The sequence below is a fragment of the Pyrgilauda ruficollis genome, unplaced genomic scaffold, assembly GCF_017590135.1.
Source record: "Pyrgilauda ruficollis isolate IOZ18807 unplaced genomic scaffold, ASM1759013v1 scaffold23, whole genome shotgun sequence".
Lineage (NCBI taxonomy): Eukaryota > Metazoa > Chordata > Aves > Passeriformes > Passeridae > Pyrgilauda > Pyrgilauda ruficollis.
Window position 1 is genome coordinate 5,354,863 of NW_024522539.1, and position 22,668 is coordinate 5,377,530.

Below are 22,668 nucleotides of genomic sequence, written 5' to 3' on the forward strand. Positions count from 1 at the left end.
TATATATATATATGCATCTCCCAAAGCTGTGGCAGACTCCAAGGCTGAGATGTAACCCAGCAAACCATGGATAAAATTAAAAGACAGCTGAGCTTCTCACTGTGGTGTGGGGAGCAGGGAACACACAGCCCTTATCCCCAGGCTGTTGGACCTGGAAGATGCCCCAGGGGCACAGGGTGAGGAGAACACTGTGTTTGCCCAGCAGCACCTTTCAGAGCATTGCCACAAAAAGCCCCAAACTCTGGGCATAGCCAGTTGAAGACTCAAGTTTTCCTCTATTTTTCAAGTTTAGGTGGCTTCTTACCACCCAGGCGCCTTTTGGCACAAATGTGCCTAACCCATGGGAGGGAGCTCCCCGTCCCAGAGCCACCAGTTTGGAGCAGCCTCAGTGCTGGAGGGAGTGCTGGGATGGAGGAAGGGCAAGGGGAGCTGCTGCTGCCATTTAGGGCAGTCAACACATTCTTGGTGCAACACCTGCACCTCTCCCTAAGCAGCACCAATGCTCTCTTCTGTTTCACTCCTGATGACAGAAGAGCCTTAATTGGGCATGAAGAAACCCATCAAGCAGCAGCTTGGTGCAGCTGCTGGGTCCCCACAGCATCTGGCAGCTGCTGTGCTGCTCCAGGGCTGGTGGCTGCCCCAAAATAGCCCAAAAATCATCCAGCCACCCCAATCTGGATCTCTGCTCCTGCTGCTCGTGAACAGCACAAGGGCTTTATGGCTCACTGGGGCTTGGTGGAGCCAGGTCCCACCTATTTGCTGGAAACTGAGATGATAAATTATGTTTCCAACCTGAGGAGCCGCTCAGAGAACCAGACCAGAGGGTTTGACACAAAACACTGAAGCAAGGGGAAATTGTTGGTTGTTTTTTTGTGCATATAAACGCAGCAGAGACCAGCCTGCATGGCAGCAAGGTGAAATGGGAGCTCAGCCAGGGATTTCAATAGCTGCAGGGTCTTGCTCATGGTTTAATGCATTTTTACAACGGGGGTGGAACAGGACCCATTCTGGGAATAGAAACATCACCAACAATTTCATTCCCCTGAATAATTTGCTTATAACTCGCCTGTGCTTTGATGCAGCAGCTGCTTCAAGAGCACCAGAAAAAAAACCCAAAATCCCTTCTCCCATCCCCTTTTCACCCCCTGGCACACCCTTGCTGTGCTGCTGCAGCTTCAGCTCAAAACTCTCTGTAGGCACAGCGAGAACATCCCGATGGCTTTGGATGTCTCCCTGGCACAGCCCTGACATCCACCCCACGTGGAAGCCCAGCCTTCCCCTCTCCTGCACCGGCCAAAGGGGTGCCAGGGTCTCCCCATTTAATCCCATGGCACTTCATGGGCTTGCCTCCCCTCTCGCCCTTCTATTTGAATTAAATACAGAATTAAAAAAAAAAAACAAAAAAACAACCCTACACATTTATTTCATTTCCTCTACTTTTATTTAAAAAGAAGGTTTGCTAACAGCAATCAGTACCGTGGCCCAGACCCCTCAATACAACAGTGAGCTTTAGCAGTCCCTGCAGCTCTAGCCCTGCTCTGTTCCTCCCCCTGTGCTGGGGACAAACCTGGGAATTACCTGGCTTTAAGAACCACTCCTGAATCGTGGGAAGCTCCCTGGGATTGCAGATTACTTCCACCCTGCAGTTTCACTCTCTGTCTCTTTCTGTCTCACCTTAAGCTAAGGTTCACAGCCAAGCTTAGCTTTATTGTGAAACTAAAGTCAAGTAAAAATAATATGCAGAAAAAAAAAAAAGGCACCAGGTTTAAAAAAAAAAAAAGAAAAAGAGACATGAAAGAAACGATTTTCTGGTGCTGGAAAGAAACATCCCCTCAGTGGCAGATTAGCCCACATTTATCCACTATAATGTTGCTTATACCTTAATCTTAGCCATCTTCATCTGACACTAATTAGCAGGCTGGAGGCTCCTGTGGGTACAGTAGCTTCTACAGCCCAAAACATGAAAGTGAGCTCTTCTTTTTACCACTTGAAGCACTCAGCTTTTAAAGAGACAATGTCAAGTATTTCAGCCCCAAACTGTACACTTTTTAACTTAAAAAACACAGCAGCAGGAGGAGGCCCAAAGGTGATGATACCCAGCCATGGCAGCAGTGAAGTGCGTGCCTGAGGTCTGCCTGTGCAGTGTTATTTACTCTCCCACAAATTAAACCCAAACAGCCCTCGCTGAACCCTGGACTCACCTGCATTCTGGCACTGAGTGCTAATTAGGAGACAAACAGAATAGACCACAGAGGCAGAAAACGAAACAGAATCATCAGATCAATCTAGTTGCTTCCTTCAAAACCCCCGAAAATCAGAGAAAAGCAAATGTGGTTATAAAAAATTCTTTATGTTTTGGGTTCTGTCTGGCAGGGAAAAAAAAAAAAAAAAAAAGGAAAATATTATTTCTATGATGTTCATCACTAGGCAAGCATTCCATCAAGATCCATCTGACATCCTATTTAACTGTTGGGAGTGAGAGATAATTAGGGCTTGAAAGGACTGACAGAGTGGGACTCCAGGAATTCAGCACTGTGTGCTGGTTCTTTGGGGAGAAACTGAAAATAAATTATTTAGACTTGAAAAAGTCCCTTGATGTCCTGTGCTCTTTCTGCTTGGCTGGGTCTAGGCCTATCATCCATATTTTGGCAGTTTTTGGAGGAGGAAAGAAGGCAGGCTGCTTAGCAGGGAACAGCTGGGAATTTGAGGAATTAGAGCTGGATATACTTATGGTTTTCACGAGCCCTGACAGATGCTGGGTGTCCTTGTGACACAGTGAGACTGCTCAATACTAATGGTGCTGCTTTGTGGCAGCAAAGCTCCTTCCTGTGACATTCCAGCATCTCTGCTCCTCAGAAAAGGAAAAGAAACACACATCCAGCATCCTCCTCACCATCCCCCTGGCCCTCGTATGTGTGAGTGTCACTGGGATCAGCTCAGCTCTGCTCCCTGACTCCTCCTGCAGACCCAGCTGCAGCCCCAGAGGCTTCCCCTGCTCCGAAGGCTGTGCCCGCTCTGTGTCCGGATGGATCTGGTCCCTGCAGAGCGGGAGCCGGGTCCTGCTCGGTGCCATGGAACCCTGGGCTGTGAGAGCCACCAACAAACCTTCCCTGCCCACCCCGCTCCCTGCCCCTTCCCCTCCCCGCCACGAGCACGGGGCCAAGGACGCGCCTCGCCGCCCTCGGCCGAACAAACTAACTACCACCCTCGGACCAGTCACGACAAACGGCTCACGGTTACCCATCACCTAACACACCCTCAGAAACCAAGGCCACCTTCACGGCTTTCCGACGCAAGGCAAACGCCCTTGGAGTCCAGCAAGCCCCACGGCAAGGGGTCTTGCCCAGGCCAGCCTTGTGAGGCGCTCCCGCATCCCTCCTGCCCGTCCCTTGGTGAACACCGAACAGTTATAACACTCAGGTCAATATATATAGGTACCACGTAGATATATTTGTGTCGCTGTCCTGCGCGTGAATGAAGACGACCAACCCCGCCAGGCAGCGCTCATCCTTTCTGCCCCCTCCCCTTCCTCCCGTGGCTGTGCAGGAACGTGCCCGGGGACCACCCTACGTGGCCCCATCGCACTCCCCCACAGTCAGCTTCAAGGCTCCTTGCTGGTGCAGCGTCTTTAAGGCTTTGAACTCCAAGGGCATGGTGTGCGGGCTGGCCTGCGAGGTGTAGCCGTACTTGAGGCTGTCGTAGTAGTGGTACTTGACAGGGTTCTGGTTCTGGTCCAGGGGAAAGGGCCAGAAGCCGTAGAGATAGATCTGGTTGCAGAAGCGGGTGGCCAGGGTGTACATGAGGAGGCCGGTGGTGGGTCGCTTGATGTGCACCTTGTTGGTCAGCCAGTACCTGCAAAGGGACAGTGGAGCCTGTTAGTCACCCCGCACACCCAGCTCCTGCCCTGCACCTTTTCTCTCTCCAGCCTCTCACTGAGATGTACTGGTGATTCAAAGTGAGAGGAGTCTGACTGGCAGGGTTCTCCATGCCAAGAAAAAGCCTCTCTAGGGACTGCATCCTCCTGCTCTCTGCCTGCTGGTTACATCACACTTGTTGCCATGGCACTGAAGCATCTCATGCCTCGACAATCCTTTATGAAAAACAAATTGCTTGCAACAGTGGCCTTCGGTACTTCAGCCTACAATTATCTTCCAATCAACCCTGGAGATCAATACCACAGACCAAAGCATCCACATGTCAAGTAGACTCCAACAACCCCTCGAAGCAGACGCAGTCAAACACATGCTGATGGCTTTCATTGATGAATGAAGATTTTACTCTGACAGCAAACACGACAGGGCTAGAAAAACATCTGCCTTGGAACAAAGGGTCACCAGGCTGAAAGAGCTAAAATGCACTGCTGAGTTCCCATTACACCCAGCAACTGCTGCTGTGATCCTGGACCAAGATACATCACCACGCTCGGCAGCAAGAGTCCATCAGACACACAATATGGCACACTGCAATAGAAAATGTGAGATATGGAGGTCAGCTGTGCTCGCTGCTGGGAAACACGTTCATTTTTATGAGGGATGGCAAAAAGAACAGGGGAAGCATGTAGGGATGTAGTGATGCAACAGCAGAAATGGTATCAGCTGTGATATTTTGGGCTGCTGATAAAAATTATTGCAGAATCAACATCCTGTAAGAAGATGTTTCCAGTGCCCCATATTTATTGCAAAAGCAACTTATCTGGTTCGCTCAGGAAAACACTGTCAAGAGGAGCAAAATCAGAAAGCAAAATGTGTGCGGAGGTAGAAAATATCCCCATCAGGCACACTCCCTCCTCTCCAGCCTGTCTGATGCCAGCACTGCCCAGAGCAGGCAGCACATCCCGCTGTGCTGCAGCCTCTCTGAGCCCTTGGATTATTTTTAACAGGTGAGTGGCTGGCAGCACCTTGGACAAAAGGCACGAGGAGGCAGAGCAGAGCCCTCAGCAGATGTTTGGGATCCTGAGGTGGCTCCTGCAGTGGCAGTGGAGCCCCAGGAAGTGCCTTGCTCATTCACACTTTCTGCTGGGCTCCTGAGGGTCTGGTGCTCAGACAGCAGGAACCCTTGGGAGAGCTGAGCCTTAATCCTGCAAATTAGCTTTTCAAGAAAGCCATTAAAATTTAGCAACCGAGGCACAAAAACGTGCTTGCTTGTTCTCAGCCAGATAAGAAAAAAAATTGACTTTTCTGGTGAATCAAATTCTGGAAGCAGAGTGACCGCCTCAGCATATGCAGGAAGGGCACAGGGACAGTTTTTTGGGGTGCCACATCCAGGGGTGTTCAAGGGGGCTTTAGCAAAGGATGAATATGATGTTTTGGGAAGGAGGTCTTTGCCTGGCTCAGGTCTTTGGCATCCAGCACAAAAAAAAAGAGCAAAAAAAACTGGGGGAAAAGCAGTATCATCAGCATTTTGTGTGCTTGCCCAGCCACAGGGCTGTGCTGGGGGGACCCAGCAGAGCTCACTGCAGTGGCAGGCAGCCTGCACCCACAGGTAGCCATAAAGCAGCCTCCTTGATGAGTTTATGGGTAAGCACATTAGACCCCCTGTGTGCAGAGGGAAATGGGAGATTATCACAACCATTTAACACTGTGAATTAGGGTCTCCTCATGCAGCAGGGAAGCAACCTGGGAAGAACTGTCAAGTCATATTAACCAGCTGGCTTTGAGGGAGGACAACTGTCGGGGTTTGTCCTGCAGCTGCTTTCGCCTCAAAACTCTCCTTTCTATCAATTTACCAGCTGGACTACACAAAAAAATACTGGTGACCTTTTGCCCTCCCAAAATATTAACTTTTGTGTTGGGAGGCTGTAAATACTCTATGAATATCCAAGGATCCTGACAGCAAGATGAAATGATTCTTGTACAGAGGCACAGGCCATTCATGTGACCACCAGTTTAATGCACATTAACAAGGATGAAAATGACCTGGGTCAGACACTGAAGCACCCTATAGACACACGCTGCCCTCTGCAACCCAGCACACACAAAAAACCTTACCAATCCCAACAAATGTGCACAAGCCACCACCCAAAACCAGCCCTACCACAACCAACCCAGTGTATCCACCTCACCAAAGATAGCTTGTGAGCACTCACTTGATAATACCGGGGTAGGGAATACTGACAAGTCGTTTTTTAAATAATGAAAATTAAAACCTGGCTCTTTTGTCTGTATTTCCCTTTGTTGCAGGCAGGGTATTGCAAAAACCTCACTCATGCAGCATTATGAATTCTCAATGCAGCTTTGAGAGGGGGTGAGGGACTCCAGGCTGTCCCAAACCACCCACATGGATGACATAACATAACACATAATGCCCAATCCATAAAACAGGCCATGCCACCGCTCCTGCAATTTGTTTCCTGACAGTGAAGGTGGGAAATCCTCTGGTGAGGTCCGGGAAATACTTTTTTATGACTGGTTTGTGATGGGAGTCTCAGAACTATGCAAGACCTTCCTCTTATCTCTCCCACCACTGTCCAGCTGAGACAGCAGCCACAACCCTGGTGCAGGAGAGAACAGCTGGGGATGGAAATAAAACCTAATTAATTCTGTAAATCCAAATGAGGTTGTCTGGGCGCACATGGGATGCTGTGTCAACAGCACACCTTTAATATGTGAGGTCCAGGATTTTAATTAGGAGGAAAGATAATCTCGAAGCAGGCAGTAATTATTTTTCAAACTGGCTACACCAATCACCATAACTATTAACTGCAACATTTTATGGAAAGAGACAGCAATTAAAACAGAAGAGCAAAGAGCAGTGCTGAAACCCAACACCTCTGTTCTAAGAGCTGTTCTCCCAGCGAGGAGCTGGTGCTGTGTCTCTAAATAAACCCTCAGGAGTGGATGCAGCTCCTGAGATAGGCAGGAGCCTGAGCAGGATGTGGCTCAGAACAGGAACCTTGATTCTGTCAGGGAAAAATTGCCTGAGACAGCTCTGGTTTCAGATGATGATAGTGACAGATGGAAAATGCCATCAGATCTTCAAGGCCATCGTTTGTAAGGAGGCAGCCTAGACACAAGCCCTAACACCTTCTTGAACTGAGACTTAAGAAGAGCAGCTCAGAGGGTCCCACCCTACAGCTGGGAGATGGTTCTGGCTGCTCCTCATCTCCTAATCCTCAACTGGAGATGATCAGAAGTCTCCTAGGCAGAACTGCTGCCAGGTGCCTCTCGTGAGGAGGCTGCTCTGCAGCCACAGGGAAAGAATCTGCTGTCCTGGGACCTCAAAGCCCAGGGAATCCTGCAGGAGGCAACACTGACACTGCCCCTAGGCAGCCACAGCTGCCACAGGAGCCAGGGAAGGTGGCAGCCTCCCCACTGAACATCTGGAGCATGTGCCCCACCACACTGAGAGTGCTCATCCTCCCCAGCATCACTGAATATGGAGAGAAGAGCCTGGCCTGGATTTGGGCTGGAATGCTGGGTGCAGAACTCCCTGCAGGCAGCATTCAAGGACTGCTAGAGAGGGCAGGGCTCTGCTCTCTGCTTACCAACCACCTGATTTGGGCTGGAATGCTGGGTGCAGAACTCCCTGCAGGCAGCATTCAAGGAGGGCAGGAGTCTGCTCTCTGCTTACCAACCACCCCCCGAAATGCCTGAGAAAAACCGAAAATAACTTGTACCCTCCTGGTAAGGGTTAACCCACAGGATAAAATTAACAGAAAATCCATTGCCCTCATGAAATGAATAAAAGACATAGGTCAATGAAGAAATCAAATTTCAGCAGTATCAGCTGCATAATTTCATGATACAAATCAGAATAGCTGAAATAATGCAATTTCGGACTCTTTTAAAAAAGCTAATTCATAAAAGGGCGATATGAACACAAGCTGTTGTGGAGGTGCTGGTCCTTGAGTGGCAGCAGTGTATTATTATCAGTGTGCCACACACACCCTGCTCCAGCAATACCCAGGAAAAACCAGACACAGATAAGCAGGTGCTGACTGACGGTACAGGGGGGACAGGAGCTGCTGCTGCTGGCAGGGGACAGAGCCCAGGGCTGGGTGGAGATGAAGTGCTGGAGCCCAGAGAGTAGCTGATATCCACCATTCAGCTTCTTCCAGCCCTTTTTCTGTCCAGGTATCGAGTTTCCTCTGTCACCTCCACCAGAACAGCCAAGAGCCATGAGCAGTGATGAGAGCTGTGCTGGAAACGCAGGAATGGGCATGTCCCCGTCCAGATGCTAACACTGGCTCCAAAAACTGCATCTGGTGTCAGCTGGGCTTTATCCAGAGGCTGGGCAAAGCCCAAACACCAAACCCAGCCTCCCTGTCTAGACTGCATCCAGACCATATAGCCTGGTTCTGCTTTTGGTGACTTGGCACAAGCAGATCAGCTCTGAGCCACAGATAAAAAACTCTCTTCTCCTCCAGATCTTGAGCTGAGATGCTTTTTCAAACACATATGGTACTCAACACCCTCAAGGTAAAGCTTTTCTAAACAGACAAAAAAGGAAAATAATTGAGAATAACCTTATTTCTTTCACCTTTCCTTTCTATGCCCCTTCACTTCTTTTGAAAAAGAAAAGACTGAATCCTTCAGATTAACAGGAACAAATTAACTCTCTTGGGCCCCCAGTGCAGACACACCACAGCTCAGGTTCAAGGTGCCTGAAGTGCAGAAGAGGAGAGGATAATAGCTCACACAAGGACTTTTTCTGCAGGATATCCACTGATCTAACCCACACATGGCTTTATGGGTGTTCACAGTTCCCCCTCACATCCCACTCCAGTCACACACTTGTGAATGGCTGCTGTCTTTCCCTACACCCTTTGGACATCTTTCCCTCTCACCTTAGTGCAGGACCACAGTCCTTGAACCATTTGTTTCATGTTCAGGGGAAGTGCTTTAGGCACAAGACCCCAGGGCAGCTATTTCAGAGGAGCCCCTGTAAGCATGAAACTCCTTCAGGGAGGAAGCATGAAGTAGCTGCTTTAGAAAACCCACAGGTGGGTGATGCTGGACACAGCAGAACCAACCCTGAGAGAGAGGGTGAGAAAAGCTGAGCTGGGAGGGGCCTGAAAAGGAAAAGCAGGGGCTTAGGTTTGATGTGTTAGAGAAAAGCAGAGGCTGGGGAGGAATGCAAGAGAGTGCAGTCAAAGCAAAGGGTCAGGAGAACCATCTGCACACATGTCCTGTGTGAGGCAAGTGAGGCAAAGGGGGTTGGATGTGGCACAATGGGGACACGAGGAGAGCAGGGAGCAGGGGTGGGTTTCCACCATGAGGGCTCCCACCACGGCTGGATGGGAAAGGCATCGTGCCCTGAAACCCTGGAAAGGTGGAGGCTCAGCCCTGTGTGGGTGTGAGGACACCCAAGGCAAAGGTGAATGCACCCTGTGGCTGCCAGGCTGCAGATCTGAGTGCACGTGGCAGCCTGGGCACGGTGATAGTCCTGAAGAGCACACACCAGCTGTCACAGCTGTTTGGATTTAAACCTAATGGGAGACCAAGCCAAGGAGCTGGAAGGTTTATTGATTTTTAATTTTTTTTTTTTTTTTTTGTCTCTCAAGAAGCCCTTAACAAAATCTTATGGGACTGGAATTGGTTACTGCTAAGAGACCCTTGTGATGGACACGGTGAGAAATGCTAGAGCAGATTAGACAAAGTGAAACATGTCCCTGAATTCGCTGCAAGGAGTGACACACAGACCTCCCAACACAATCATTTTCCCTCTCTGCCTGCACTCCATGTTATTTCTCTAACGAAAGCTGCCTGGCAATAGGGATTACAATGCTTTTTGGAGAAACAAACAGGCAACTTCTAAGGGGTTTGCTTGCTCCCCCCAGCCAGGTGAGGAGCATGGGGCTCGCCAGAGGAATTGCTCAGGGGACATTTTATGGAACCACTGTGAAGTAAGGCATGCACACACCCTGAAACACACAGGAGCTGGCTCCCTGCCACCAAACTGTCCCCCTCTCCAGCCCTGGGGGTGACTTGGCTCCCTCCTGAGCTCCTCCACTGGAATGCTGAAGGCTCTCTCCCCTCCTGGTGAGAGCTGAACAAGCCTTCGACTATCAGCAAACATTTAAAGCACCCTCACAGCTTGAAAGGTGATGTCTCAAATGATGCTGTTAAGGATAACAAAACCAAACGCTTTTTACTTATCTCAGCAATGCACCCTCTACAAATGCCCCAAAATGCACTGAAAATTATAGGGAAAACACTCAATTGCCACTTGAAATGAGTTTTGGTTTGAGGGAAAGCAGAGCAGGACAATAAATACTGTGGTTCAAGGAGAAGTCAAGGGCTCACAAATGTATTTTGCTGGTAGTGGAGAAAGAAAAGGCAACACTTTTGTGGCCAAATTGAAGTTGGCTGAGATGTCAGCCTTTGTAGAAAGTGCTATTCCTTGGGTAAAAAAATATAAAGGGGTGCCTTGGGTGAAAAACTTCCCCCATTTCTCATTTCTTTGTGACTTCCAAATCAACTCAGGGTAGGTGATAAAAGGTGGTTTTAACTAAAAAGGGAGAAGATGGGACCCCTCTGCAACAGCGGCCCACTGCAGCACAGAGGGATGTGCTGTGGGGCTTTGTGGATTATCCATTCTCTGCTGCACACCACATGCCACAAAATGTATTTGTTTCACAAATCTCCGATCAGGATAGTGCTATGAACCAGCACAGAGAGAACTGCAGAGACAGAGGATGTTCTTGGAGACCATACTCTTCAGAAGCAAAAATATGGGATGGTCATAGGAACTGGGCAGTGACACAGAAGACGAATAAGTAAACTCCTAGTGATTCTGGTCCTGAGGAAGGACTCCTTCACCCCAAACCACATCATATCAATTACCCTCAGCAGATGGTCAAGACAACCCTACTGGTACCTGAGGGACTTCCTTCACAGCAGCAAGAGCATCAGCCACCTCCCTCAGCTGAGCCCAGTTCATTCAGCTCTGCCTGAATCACTCTCAAATCCACCCAAGTCCACACCTAAGGAGGCTGCACCAAGGAAAGGGTTAACACTGACTCCAGCCTTCACCCAGAACAGCCCAGCCCTTCACTCCCCAGCCCTGGGTGACCCCTCTGTGTGCTCTTGGGCCAGGCTACAACTCAAAGGGTCAGTGCTGAAGTGCTCCCATCAGTTCTGGCTTTCTGAGGGGACTGCACTTTTCATTAGACTAATTGCTAATCAGTAGGCATCCTTGTTTTCCTGCTGATAAGTGTGAGAGCAGGAGGGCAGGTCAGGCAGCAGCTCCCTTGGCTTAGAGGGCAATCCCTGATGAGGATTAGCCCTGGCCTCTGTGGTTATAATTGAATTAGTGCTGCCTCTGTGCTGCCAGGAGCCCCCTGGCACTGCCCCCAGCACGGTGACCAGCCCAAGGGACAGCACAGAGGTCTTGGCTGCATTTCCAACCAGGACCTTGGGGTTGGGACCAGCACCAGCCACTGTCCAGGCACGGGCTGCTGCCACCCCCAGCACCCCCAGCTCCCTTCAGGGCCTTGCTGCTCTGACTGGCTGCATCCCTCTGAGCCCCAGGAGGTTCTGAGAAGCCCAAGTTCCTTGCACGAGACCCCAGTGAAGTCCATGGCTCCACTAAAACATGTGCAGAAGGAAGACACTGCTCCAAGGCACGAGACAGCACTGAGCCCCTGGGCTTCTCCCAAAATCCCTGCACCTCCTGCAGCCAGGCAGGTCCTGCCAGCCACAGGTGGTGGCTCCAACACTGCTCTGCTGGAGCTGCACAGGGACATCCAGCACAGCCAGCCCAGCTGGACCGCAGGGCTGGGACACAGAGAGGCCAGGAAGATGCTGTGAGTTGGAAGATAAGCCCAGCAGCTGAGCTTGTGGAGGCATCCTCCTCTCCCATAGGGAAATGATGCCTAACCCTTGCCAACTCTTCTGCAAAGCTTCCTATGGGAAGGTCCTAGCACTAGGAATGGTTGCCAGCATAGGATTAGCAGCCTGTTGATTTAGAGGGCTTATTACAGGAGCTTAATTCTATTTTGACAGATGAAAGTAAGTCAATTATAGCTAGAAATAGCTCTGAATTTGGGTTGTGGGATTTTTTTCCTTCCTCTCTTCCCCTTCTGTGAGTTGTGGTATCATTTCCTTCCCTTTTTTTACCTCAAAGCCAGTGTCTCCTGCGAGATGCCTCTCTGGCAGATGTGGTACTTGCTCATTATTGCTGCCTGTGAGGCACCATGGCACCACTCCTCTCCTCCCAGCCCCACCAGGCTGCCCCAGAGCCCCTCCATGGGCTTGATCCTGGCAGAAATGGCCCCAAAACGTGTCCCCTACCCACCTCCAGCCCTGACACACAACCTGAGCTGGGGCAGGAAACACCCAGCAGGGACCAAGTGACCTGCAGAGCTCAGACTCAGAGGCGTGCAGGAGAAGTGCTCAAAGAAATCAAGGAACATTAATGCTGAGGCTTAGAAGTGGGAGCACCAGCTACACAAGGAAATTGCCATCCTGTGAGATTAACGGGGTCTAGTCAGGATCAGAGGACAACTACTGCCATAAGTCATCTCCAGCAAAAGTCAACTCCCTAAATGCCTAAGAATCATGATCTTCCTAGAGAAATAAAGCACAAAGGCAAGAGCCTACCCCATTCCCAAATCATTTACATGAAAATCTCACCCCTGGGGCTCTCTTTTATTTTCTTTCTTTTCTCCTCCCCACCACACCTGTGTCTCCTGTACACCTGAAGATGCAGGCAGAGAACAGAAAGACCCTTTCCTTCCCTCAGAGCAAACCCAGTCACCATCACCTGGCCCTGTTTATGTGACCAGCAGGACCAGACCACGTCACTCCCCTCCCACCCTGGCTCACACACGAGCTCCCTGCCTTGAGGAGCTGTGTCTGACCTGTGTCACTGAAGCACAAGGTGACAAATCTCACTGCTAGCTCAGTGCACACCCTTTTCTCCAAGGAAAGCCCTAACCACAGGCTTGGGAGTTACGGTGATGCCCCAGGAAAGCCCTGGAGGTTTGGATATTGCTAAAATCCCTCGCAATCAAAGAGCACAGTGGGGAGCCCCTGCTCACAAGGCGGTCTCCAGCTCTTATCTAGGGACCATCCACCACCCCATCCTCATGGTCTGCAGAAGGGAACAACCTGTGCTGTGTTCCTCTGGCACAAACCCAGGGCTGCCTCTCCAGGGAGCCCAGGAGATGCAGTCAGGGAGCTCAGCAGAGAGGCGCTCACCCTCGGACAGCGTGCAGCAGGCGCAGCGAGGGGTAGGCAGTCCTGACGTTGATGTGGTGCTTCAGGATGAGCTCGTTCACCCACTCCACTCGCTCCTTGCCCCCCTTGGCCATGAAGGCTGGGATCCAGAGGATGCTGCCGTTGAGGCTGTGCAGGCGCTGCAGCAGCTTCTCCCTCCAGGTCTCGTTCACCAGGTCCTCGAAGGCGCGCTGGATCACCGAGGGGTTCATGGTCACCAGGTCTGTCTTCATGCCCACGTCCTGAGAGTACTCCTGCACAGGGGCCAGGTTGCACCTGCAAAGGGGAATGTTGCCGTGATGTTTTATGGAAAATCCCTTCGCCCAGGATTTTTCTCCTGAGAAGCTGAGAAGCCTCAGAGGAAAAGAAAAACAATAATTATATGCAACAGGTACGTCTTTGATTAGTCCATGTGAATTGTTTCTACTTAATAACCGTTCAAAGATCCAGCTGTGTTGGATTCTCTGAGTCATGAACTTTTATTATCATTTCTCTTTTCCTTTTCCTTTTCCTTTTCCCTTTCCTTTCCTTTCCTTTCCTTTCCTTTCCTTTCCTGCTTCTAATAGATCCTTTCTCTCTATTCTTTTTAGTATAGTTTTAGTATAGCATTTTAATATAATATAATATCATAATATAATAAATCAACCTTCTGAAACATAGAGTGAAAATTCTCATCTCTTCCCTCACCCTGAAACCTCAAACACAGCCACAGGGGAACACCCAGCAGCCCTGTTCAATGGACTGAGAGAGGGCAGTGACAGGCAGGAGGGGGGAGTGGTGCCAGAAGCCAGGGTGGTGACATTGTGCCCATTCGCCCTCGCTTTTGGGAGGAAGAGGAGGGAGAATGACCCTCTGCAGTAAATTAGTGATGATGAGCCATCTCCATCTCAGGCACCGTCCCTCAGCACGATGGCACGTGCACACGTGTCCCCCTGGGACCAGGCTCATGTCAGCCACAGCTCTGGTGTCTCCTGGGTGGTTTGCAGGGAGCGGCGGCTCTTCTGGTGCCTCTCAAAAATAACATCAGCAACAAAGCTCCAGTCTCTGCTCCCATGGCAGAGACATGAGATTTAGACAAAACCGCCTTTTCCACTCAAGGAAAGCAGTTGCCTCATAATTCCAGCCCTGCTGGAGTAACATTATCCCCAAGGCCCCTTCTCCCCTGGCGAGTCTCTGCAAGCAGCAGACCTGGTGGCACCATGGTGATACTGACACCAGCACAAGGGGGATGCCAGCACATGGTCTCCACAGGGTCTGGCTGTCTGGAGGCTGTGACCCTCAAAAACCACCTTTTTCTGTAGTGTTCACTGGTGCCTCCTCTCAGACTGCACATGTGGGCACGGGCCATGTATCTTGAGCTCCCGTGCCACAGCAGCGTGAGGGCTGAGGGCCCGTGGGACAAACTGCCAACAAATCACCCTTGTTGTTGTTATAGAGTGGTTTTCTACAGCTCCTTGAGGGGAGTCATCTGTGTCTGTGCCATGCCCATGGCACAGGGCAAATGGACTGGGAACCAGCTGATGGGGAGATGCAGAGAGATGCTGCCCCAGCATCCTAAAAACCAGAGGCTACCCATGTGTCTGCACACTGAGTGCTCTGCTGTGGTGTTTGACAGTGAAGTTACAGTATTTAATGAGCAGGAATTGCATCTTAAGCATCTGCCTCAATAATCAGCCATTATTACTGTTTTCCCTACTTACACATGGGGAAAATAAGGGAATGGTGGAAAGAAAATCCAGCTACTGGCATGGGGGCCCTTTGGTTGACTCATCACAAGAGTGAATTCAATAAAAAGAAACATTGGACCTGTATCCTGGACACAGACCCAATCACTGGTCACTGCCAGCCCTGTTGAAAAGGCTGCCTGGATGGATCAAACCTTCCTCAGGAAGATGCAGGTTCCAGCAGTGGCTCAGACAACCTACAGTGGGAAGTGTGTCTGTGCCAGACTGCACCAGCACATGGCTGGTGACAAGTTGCTCAAAATCCCCATCCTCACATCCAGAAAAGCTTTTCTCCAGCAATTTTGCTGCCTGACAAGAATGCCCCTCACTAAACTTTGCCAGAACCACAGTAAGCAGTTTTTCCCTCTGCTCACTGGTATTCCAGTTAAGGATAATGCTCTGCCCCCTTGGGCAGGCTGGAGCTGCCAGCAGCCAGGCAGCTGCAGCAGCAGGGTTTGAAAGGGGGACAGAGGTGACATTATCCTCATTCCCACGTCACACCAGCACCGCCTCTGTGAGCTGCTGATGGATTGGGCTGTCCTTGTAATAGACTCACCAGAAAACAAATGTCTGCATGTACATAAATCATCTGTGGATTCCACAGCCTCTCATCTAACAGGGGCATCGGGCTGGGAGGGCAGGAGCTCCTCCTCTCCACTTCAGACACCTCCAGAAGTGAATTTGGTGTGTCCCAGCGGGGCTCAGGATGTGCTGCTGCAGGTCCCTGGGGCAGTGCAGCTGCAAGGACAACAGCACTGGGGACACAGGGAAGTGCCACACCTGGGCATGCACAAGTGTGGTGCCAGGGCATCGTGTGGTGCTCCAGGGCAGAAGTGAATCAGCTTTGTGAGAGCCCAGGGTGGGGTTTGTTTGAAAGAGGACAAACCTGAGAGAAGAGGAGGTTGGGAGCGCAAATGGTGCACTTACAAGAACACATGGGGAGCACCTGGAGATGCGTGGAAGGCTTTCCAGCAGAACTCAGAGTGCATGTGGGGCTGTGAGGCCGTGCTGCCCCAGCTGAGCTGGATTCCAGCCCCTGCACTGCTCCCAAGCCCCCCTTGCTGCAGGAGCAGTCCCCTCCCTACCTTATGACGAAGCTGTGGGCGTCGATCTCGGGGCCGCAGCCGCTGCTGAGCAGCACCCCCGAGTTGCCCACGATGGCACAGCTGGGGAACTGCTTGCCCTTGAGGGGAGAGGTGCGGGGCAGCAGCTCGTACAGGTTCTGGGACACGTTCATGGTGCTGTCCCTGTCAAAGACGTAGTGGATGATGTCCCCCGGCTTCAGCGTCCCCTTCAGCACTGAGATGTCCTTCTCTGCATCCAGGAACTTCAAGATCTGTTTTCTGAGCACAGGGAAGAAAAGAGCCTTATCAGGTGAGGTACAGAGATAACCTGGGTCATGTGTAAGATGAGCTCTTGCCTGCTGGCTGCCCTCACTCTCTGGCCAGTCCATCTGACCATGCTCTCCAGGCACAGATACAAAAGGATATCTCCATCTCAATGCCTGCTCCCTCTCCTCATCCCTGTCCAGGGCAGGCTACCACAGTCAGCCCACCAGTAGTGAGGGTCCCTGAGCTGACCCAGGCAAGAAGGTCTCCTTCCCTCTGTGACCCATCACCTGCACACACAAATTCCACTTGGCCTGAAAAACAGGGGCTCAAGTGCTCCTTGTTTTATTGTTGCCAGGCCTGCTGGCCTAGATGGGAATTCATTTCCAAGCAATCGTTTACAGATATGAAACCTATCTCAGCAGGAGGTTAAGTCTTTTTATTTCTTCCTTGACTTCTTTAGATGATACACAATTTGCCAGCTTGCACTGGAGAGGATCAAATCTGTCTCTTGTCCTACAGGTAATTACCAGTACCTGATCTTCAAAGAGAGTGTCTGGTTGTGTCTCCATTTGGATGAGGCTGGTTTAATGTTGTGCTTAATGCTTTCATTACTTCTGTCAACAACAGCTGGAGATGAGGAGTCATTTATTACTACTTCAGCTCTGGAGAAAAGAAAGTCAGGGAGAGGGAGACAGAATCTGTTAGCATCCCAATGGCACTTCTAATCACCATCTTCAGCTCTGGCTGCTGGAATTCAAACTTCATCAGAAAAGCAAAATTGTAGTTATTAGCTAAACAAGAAGTGAAAGCCTGTTCGTATTCTGCTACACTCAAGCAGACAGACAGATCCTTAAATACCCGCTCGCTTCCAGGAGCACAGACTGACAGCCAGGCACAGCTCCACAGAAAACACACCATTACACACTGAGCTGCAGGGAGGCATGCACAGAAAAACACACAGTGACAGGCTGGCAGATGGGTAACTGCAGACAAGACACCCCAAACCCCCAAAATTCACTAAGAAACTTCCTAGCCAAGGTGGCTGCCCTGTTGCCTCATGGTCACGCATGAATATCCCGAAGTGGAGCCAGCTCATCTCCTGGAGAAGATTAAAATCCTCACCAGAGAGGAACAACCCTCTCTTCACCCAATGGAGAAATTAATTCAGCTGAGCTGCTGGGTGCTGCTTGTGTGACTGGGCTGTGAGCATCCTGTACTTAGAGGGGCAGGCTGGCTCACTGGAAACTTTTTCCCTGCTTAGAATTGAGCACAAGGATTTCAGCACCCATATCACCTGTTCCAGACCAAGAAATGAGGTCAGCCAGAGATCACTGGGAGACCCCAGAGTTTAATCCCTGCTCAAAGAAGCAAATCAGCCCCAGCACTTCTGTGACATTAAAATCAAACTGCACGAATTGAAGGAGCTTCCAAATATTTGGTTCCAGCCAGCTGCCCTCCAAAAAGAAAAGCCAAGCATCTCATCAAGAAGCTGCGTGTGTATCTGCAGACCCAAAAAAGCCTTCACACTTCAGAGCACTCTGAAAAACACACAGCTAAAGCACTCGCTATCAGCTAGAGGGAATCTCCCTCTCCACTGCAAAGGGCTTCTTCCAGCTGGTAAATGCTTTGTAAATAAATGCATTTATATAAAGCATGTAAACCCCAAGGAGGGAGCAGAGTGAGAGATGGGGCAGAGGTGGTGGCCCAGGCTCATGGACAAACATCCAGTTCCTGGGAACACATCTCCAGCTCAGGGAAAGAGCTCCCCAGGACACACTGTGGCTCACACTGTATAATGTTCTGAAAAGGCAAGGAAATGTGTTTATAAATGCTGGCTGCCAGTGTCCTGATGTGTGTGTGTACAGTACCTCTCCAGAGGCTGCCAGGCTGTTGGATTTGTTTGCTTCTTGCATTTTGCTGCATCACTCATGTCTTGGAAACCTTACTTAGAAGGTGTCAAAAATTGTAACTGAAGTAGGGTAAAGCAATCCTGGGAATAACTATGTTTCTTTTGCTTTTGTCAATTTTCTGTGTTTTGGTCACGGGTGGTGGCATCATCACAGAATGGTATCACCCTTCCTTGCATGCTGTCACAGAGCTTTTCAAACGTGCCACTTGGCAAGGCTGGGCTGACTGGGAATCTTTGTAAAAATGACACAGAGAGACACTGAATGTGGCTGGGATGCCAGGGAATGACTCTGCCACAAAGGGATGTTACAGAAGTGCACTGCAACAAAACTGGAGTTCTGATCCCAAACACAGTGATTGCTCCTCTAATAGCACTTAAAACTATGGAAAATAGCAACTCTATCACTGACTTATTTTCACAATAAGTAAACTCTTTCTCATTCTCTCAATCACCGCAACTTCCAGATCCTTGGTTATTTGCAAATGATTATTGCACTGAGCTGGAAGAAGGAGGGGGGGAAATGATTAAGAAAATGCAAAGCAGAAGTGAAAAGGAACAGATACATTTGCTAAATAAGAACAGCACTATCCAGCGAAGAGGAGAAGCAGATTAATAGCTGCCTTACAGCAAAAACAAATGAACACAAAATCTAATTTACAAACCTATTAGATTTGCTATGTAAGCTGTTCACAGCTGATCTGATTGTACCTCTGCCTCCAGAACTCCTGCAAGACAAAGGAAATGCATTATTTATAATTCCAGCTCCTTTCTGCCAAGCATTGTTCAACAGTCAAGAGATCCTGCTCTGAAGGGTTCCAAGCAGAGACACTGCCATGCCACCCATGTCCCACCCCATCCAGAAGGGAGATGTCCTGATGCCTCTGAAGGGCTTTTCACCCCTTGTCACTGCCCTGCTGTGACTGTGAAGCCATTCTGGCAAAGAACGCCCCGAGCCACCCCAATTAATAATCCCTGTGTGATCTAACCAGCCATCACACACACCTGGTCCTGCTGCCACGGCACAGTGCGCCCTACAGCTGCACCAAATACATCTCTGCTTGTCTTTACCAGCCAGCTGTTAGCAGTGCACACAGAAGCTCTCCTCCAGGCTGCCAATGGACTTGCCCTGTCCTTTTCAGGTAGGGACTGAATGATCTGGACAGATCCCAGCATTGTCTTCTCCTGGGCTTTTAGTTGAGAACATCCAATATCTCTATTTCACACAGCCTCCTTGACTTGTAGAGACCTCACACTCTCAGTGTACCTTCTCCCAGCTCCCAGGGACCCAGGCCAGACCCAGAGCTCCACTCCAGCCCACTCCAATCCTGTGAGTGCCTTCAAGCCCCTTCTCCCCACCACGGCTGTAACTGGGCTGAAGCTACAAGGCCAGCTCAGCACAGTCATTCACACGCTGGAGCTAGACCTGAAGTGACAGCAGTGTCACTCCCGTGGCCTGACACCACCACACAAGGACAGATGTCAGACCAGTCTGACCAAGACCTGTGGGAATGAGCAGCCAAAGTTTCCAGCAGCTCCATGAAGCTATATTGAAGAACAGGTTGGACCAAGCCCCTTCAGAGAACCACACCATTCACACGAGCTGTGAATCCTCACTTAAACACACACAAGTACTGGTCTGCATCTAGCTGGCTGCAGAGCTCCTTCTTGTTTTAGCTGGCTGTTTTCAGAGGTCACAAAGAACAAGCCACCCACCTCGTGATGCTCAAGGGAGCTGGGCTCCCATTCAGACATTTTAACTGCCATGTACTCATTGCTCTGTTTTATTGTTCCTGTTGCACAGATATCCCAATGAGCACACTCATAAAGAGAACCAAATTCTCTTCCAGCAGAAATATTGCTACCCAGAAATATACACCTTAATGAAAATGTATCTCAGGAGAATGTATTTCTACCAGTTCTGAAAAAAATCCCAAATGCATCAGACAAAAATGAAAGAGAAAAAGCTTGTGTGAGTGTGCTTGGTGCCATTAAAAAGAATTTTCAGACTTGCAGGATGCCACATAAATCCCCTCATTAGGCTGAGCACAGCCCTCAGCACCACCTAACATCAAACCCTTGGAAATGCCACGATGGTTTTCCCTTTCCTCCCTCCTGCCAGAGACCTTCCATGGCCAAGTCAGAGCGATTCCTGCTCTCCTCTGACAGACCTGAGAGCCTGCGAGCTGTTTCATTTGTTGGTGCATCAAGGGAACAGCAGGGCTGGCTCATTCCTGAAGCCTAGTGGCATTTAACAAGCCTCCCCATTAATGGGGTTCACGGCGGGGTGTGGGAGCAGACTGGATTAGTGTGCAAACCACGCACCTGCTCAGTCCTCTGAAGGAGCTTCCAAATGGGATTCACACTCCTTCACACTCGCTGTAGGACAGACAAAGCTTAGAGAAAGAAAATTTTTTTTTCCCCTGAATACATGCTGGTTCACACGTGAAAGGAAAAAAAGGTAAATTAGGAAGTAGAGAAGACAGTTCCCTAGGTGTTAGTTCCTACCTCATCCATGTTTTGTGGCTACAGCAGGAAAGATTCAGAGCATCACAACGTATTATTCAAATGCATTTATCCAGTCTGGCTTTACGTGCCCCCAGTGACAGGTCTGTGTGGTTCCTCCTGGAATTAAGGCAGCTGTAGGGGCTGGAGATGCTGGATGTGAGGAAGGCAAGTTGAGAGCACCTGTGTGCAGCCTGGTGGGGAAGGGGACTGGCTGCCAGCTGAGAACCCCCTCCAGGACAGTGTCAGGGGTTACTCTCTCCTCACACACTGTGAAAAGCAAAAATATTGCAATGCAGACAGAGGCACAAAGGGTTCTGCTGGCATAAATGAACAGGGAGGGGGCAGCTTAGTGGTGGAGGAGAGCAAGGCTCTGCTAACCATCTTGCCATGGCTCTGGGGTCACTGCTCTGCTGGCCAGCAGCAGACACGATGCTCTCGTGGACACCTGAGATGCTGGCAAGGACACTGCTGCCTGTGCCAGGCTTGGCTTCTCTCTCCAAGACAGGGAGACTGCCCAAAGCTGAGACACGATACTTGGCTGAAGGTCTCAGCTGGTTTAGTGGATATCAAAATGCTCAGAACTATCAGTCCTTTGGTGCTTTGTGTGCCACGCTACAACTTCAGGACACTTTCCCTACAATCTCCCTTTGTACAGTGGAAGGCAATGCGTGCTGTAGGATGCTGTGAGGTGTGTGGCCCTATACAGACACCCTGCCTTGCTCAGCCCACTGGTGGGTCCCAGACAGACAAACCAGCTGCTCAAAACACCAGAAACTGAGCCCAGCACAGCATTCTCCAAGGTCTGCCATAGTTCTGTACCAACACAGGCAAGCCAGTACCTGTATGCCTTCACTTCCCCCACCTGGGAAGAGGAAAACATTTAGAAATGGAGGGTACTAATTAGGAAGTACACATTCAAAACAAAACAAAACAGAACAAAAAAACCTCAAAACACCCCAGTCCATTTTATTACACCGTCCTGACCTGGAGTTTCAAATCTCTTTGCTTCAAAAGGCAAAGACCAACCTCGATTAAAATAGCACAGATAGCATTGATTTTGAAAAGCTTTCTAGTGCTACACTGTGTTGGGACTGAATTGCCTTATTAATCTCGTTGTTATCAGTTTCATTGTATAGCCAGCTCCAGAAAGTACCAACCTGCTTCCTAATCCTATTATTTACAAAACATTTTTCTCTGGGCTTCTGTTGGGATGTTTTCCAGTGATAAGTTGCATCTATATGTGCTAATGCCATCTTACTGACTTATGCCATCTTTTCTCATTTTCGCTGAGATTTTCAAGCTGCATTGCCACTATCTAAGATATTATATAGGTCAAAACGTTCTGTGCTCAGATGTAAAGTGACACTGATTCATATATCAGAGGATATAAAAGAAAAATTGTCATATGGTTCAGGCCATAATTTTCTTGGATGAATAATTTGTGACAAATCAGGTATGCAAAGACTCCTCTATTCACCCCCTGTGAATGGGCCTGTTTAGGGTTTTTATTTCCCTTTTCATCATTTCCTGCTTCTTAAATGCTTCTCTTAATTGTTGCTAGGTAAGTTTGGTCTCGCTTGGAGCCGCCTGGACACGTGAAATCAAAGCTGCTTTGACTGAACAAGTAGGTCAGAGCCTCGTTGGGAGAGCAGATCTCTACGAGCAGACTCCACGTGTCCACGTTCCCAGGCTCACAAACTGGAAAATGTGTTTTCCGTGGCTATTCTACAATGCCCACACCCCAGTCCTGCTTCCCCCCAGCATTGGTGGCAGGTGATACACATGGGAAGAGGGATGAGAAACGGGAACCAGCTGGAAATTTCAGCCACACCCAACCACCCATTTCATAGCTCACAGAATGATTTGGGTTGGAAAGGGCCTTAAAGATCATCTCATTCCAACCCTCCTGCATTTAACCACATTTGTGAAGCTCATTCCTGGTGGAACAAAACCTCTGCCTCTTCCTGACCTTGGGCAACCCAAGTCCTCCTCTCCTCCCTCATCCACATAAAACTTAGATAATAGTCCCTTGGGGGATT

At 49.7% G+C, this 22,668-nt stretch overlaps 1 protein-coding gene across 1 annotated transcript in view; it reads right to left on the reverse strand.

Moving 5' to 3' along the window:
* Window positions 1-1,422: 1,422 nt before the first annotated feature.
* The window catches only part of ST8SIA2 (ST8 alpha-N-acetyl-neuraminide alpha-2,8-sialyltransferase 2), a 31,734-nt gene continuing 10,488 nt past the window's right edge, over window positions 1,423-22,668 (reverse strand). The window contains exons 2-6 of the mRNA XM_041469316.1: window positions 18,787-18,849; window positions 16,749-16,877; window positions 15,970-16,227; window positions 13,143-13,436; window positions 1,423-3,852 (exon numbers count right to left, since the gene is read on the reverse strand). Of these exons, the coding sequence (XP_041325250.1) occupies window positions 3,567-3,852; window positions 13,143-13,436; window positions 15,970-16,227; window positions 16,749-16,877; window positions 18,787-18,849 (1,030 nt within the window). The 3' untranslated portion in view covers window positions 1,423-3,566. The remainder of the gene's footprint in view (window positions 3,853-13,142; window positions 13,437-15,969; window positions 16,228-16,748; window positions 16,878-18,786; window positions 18,850-22,668) is intronic.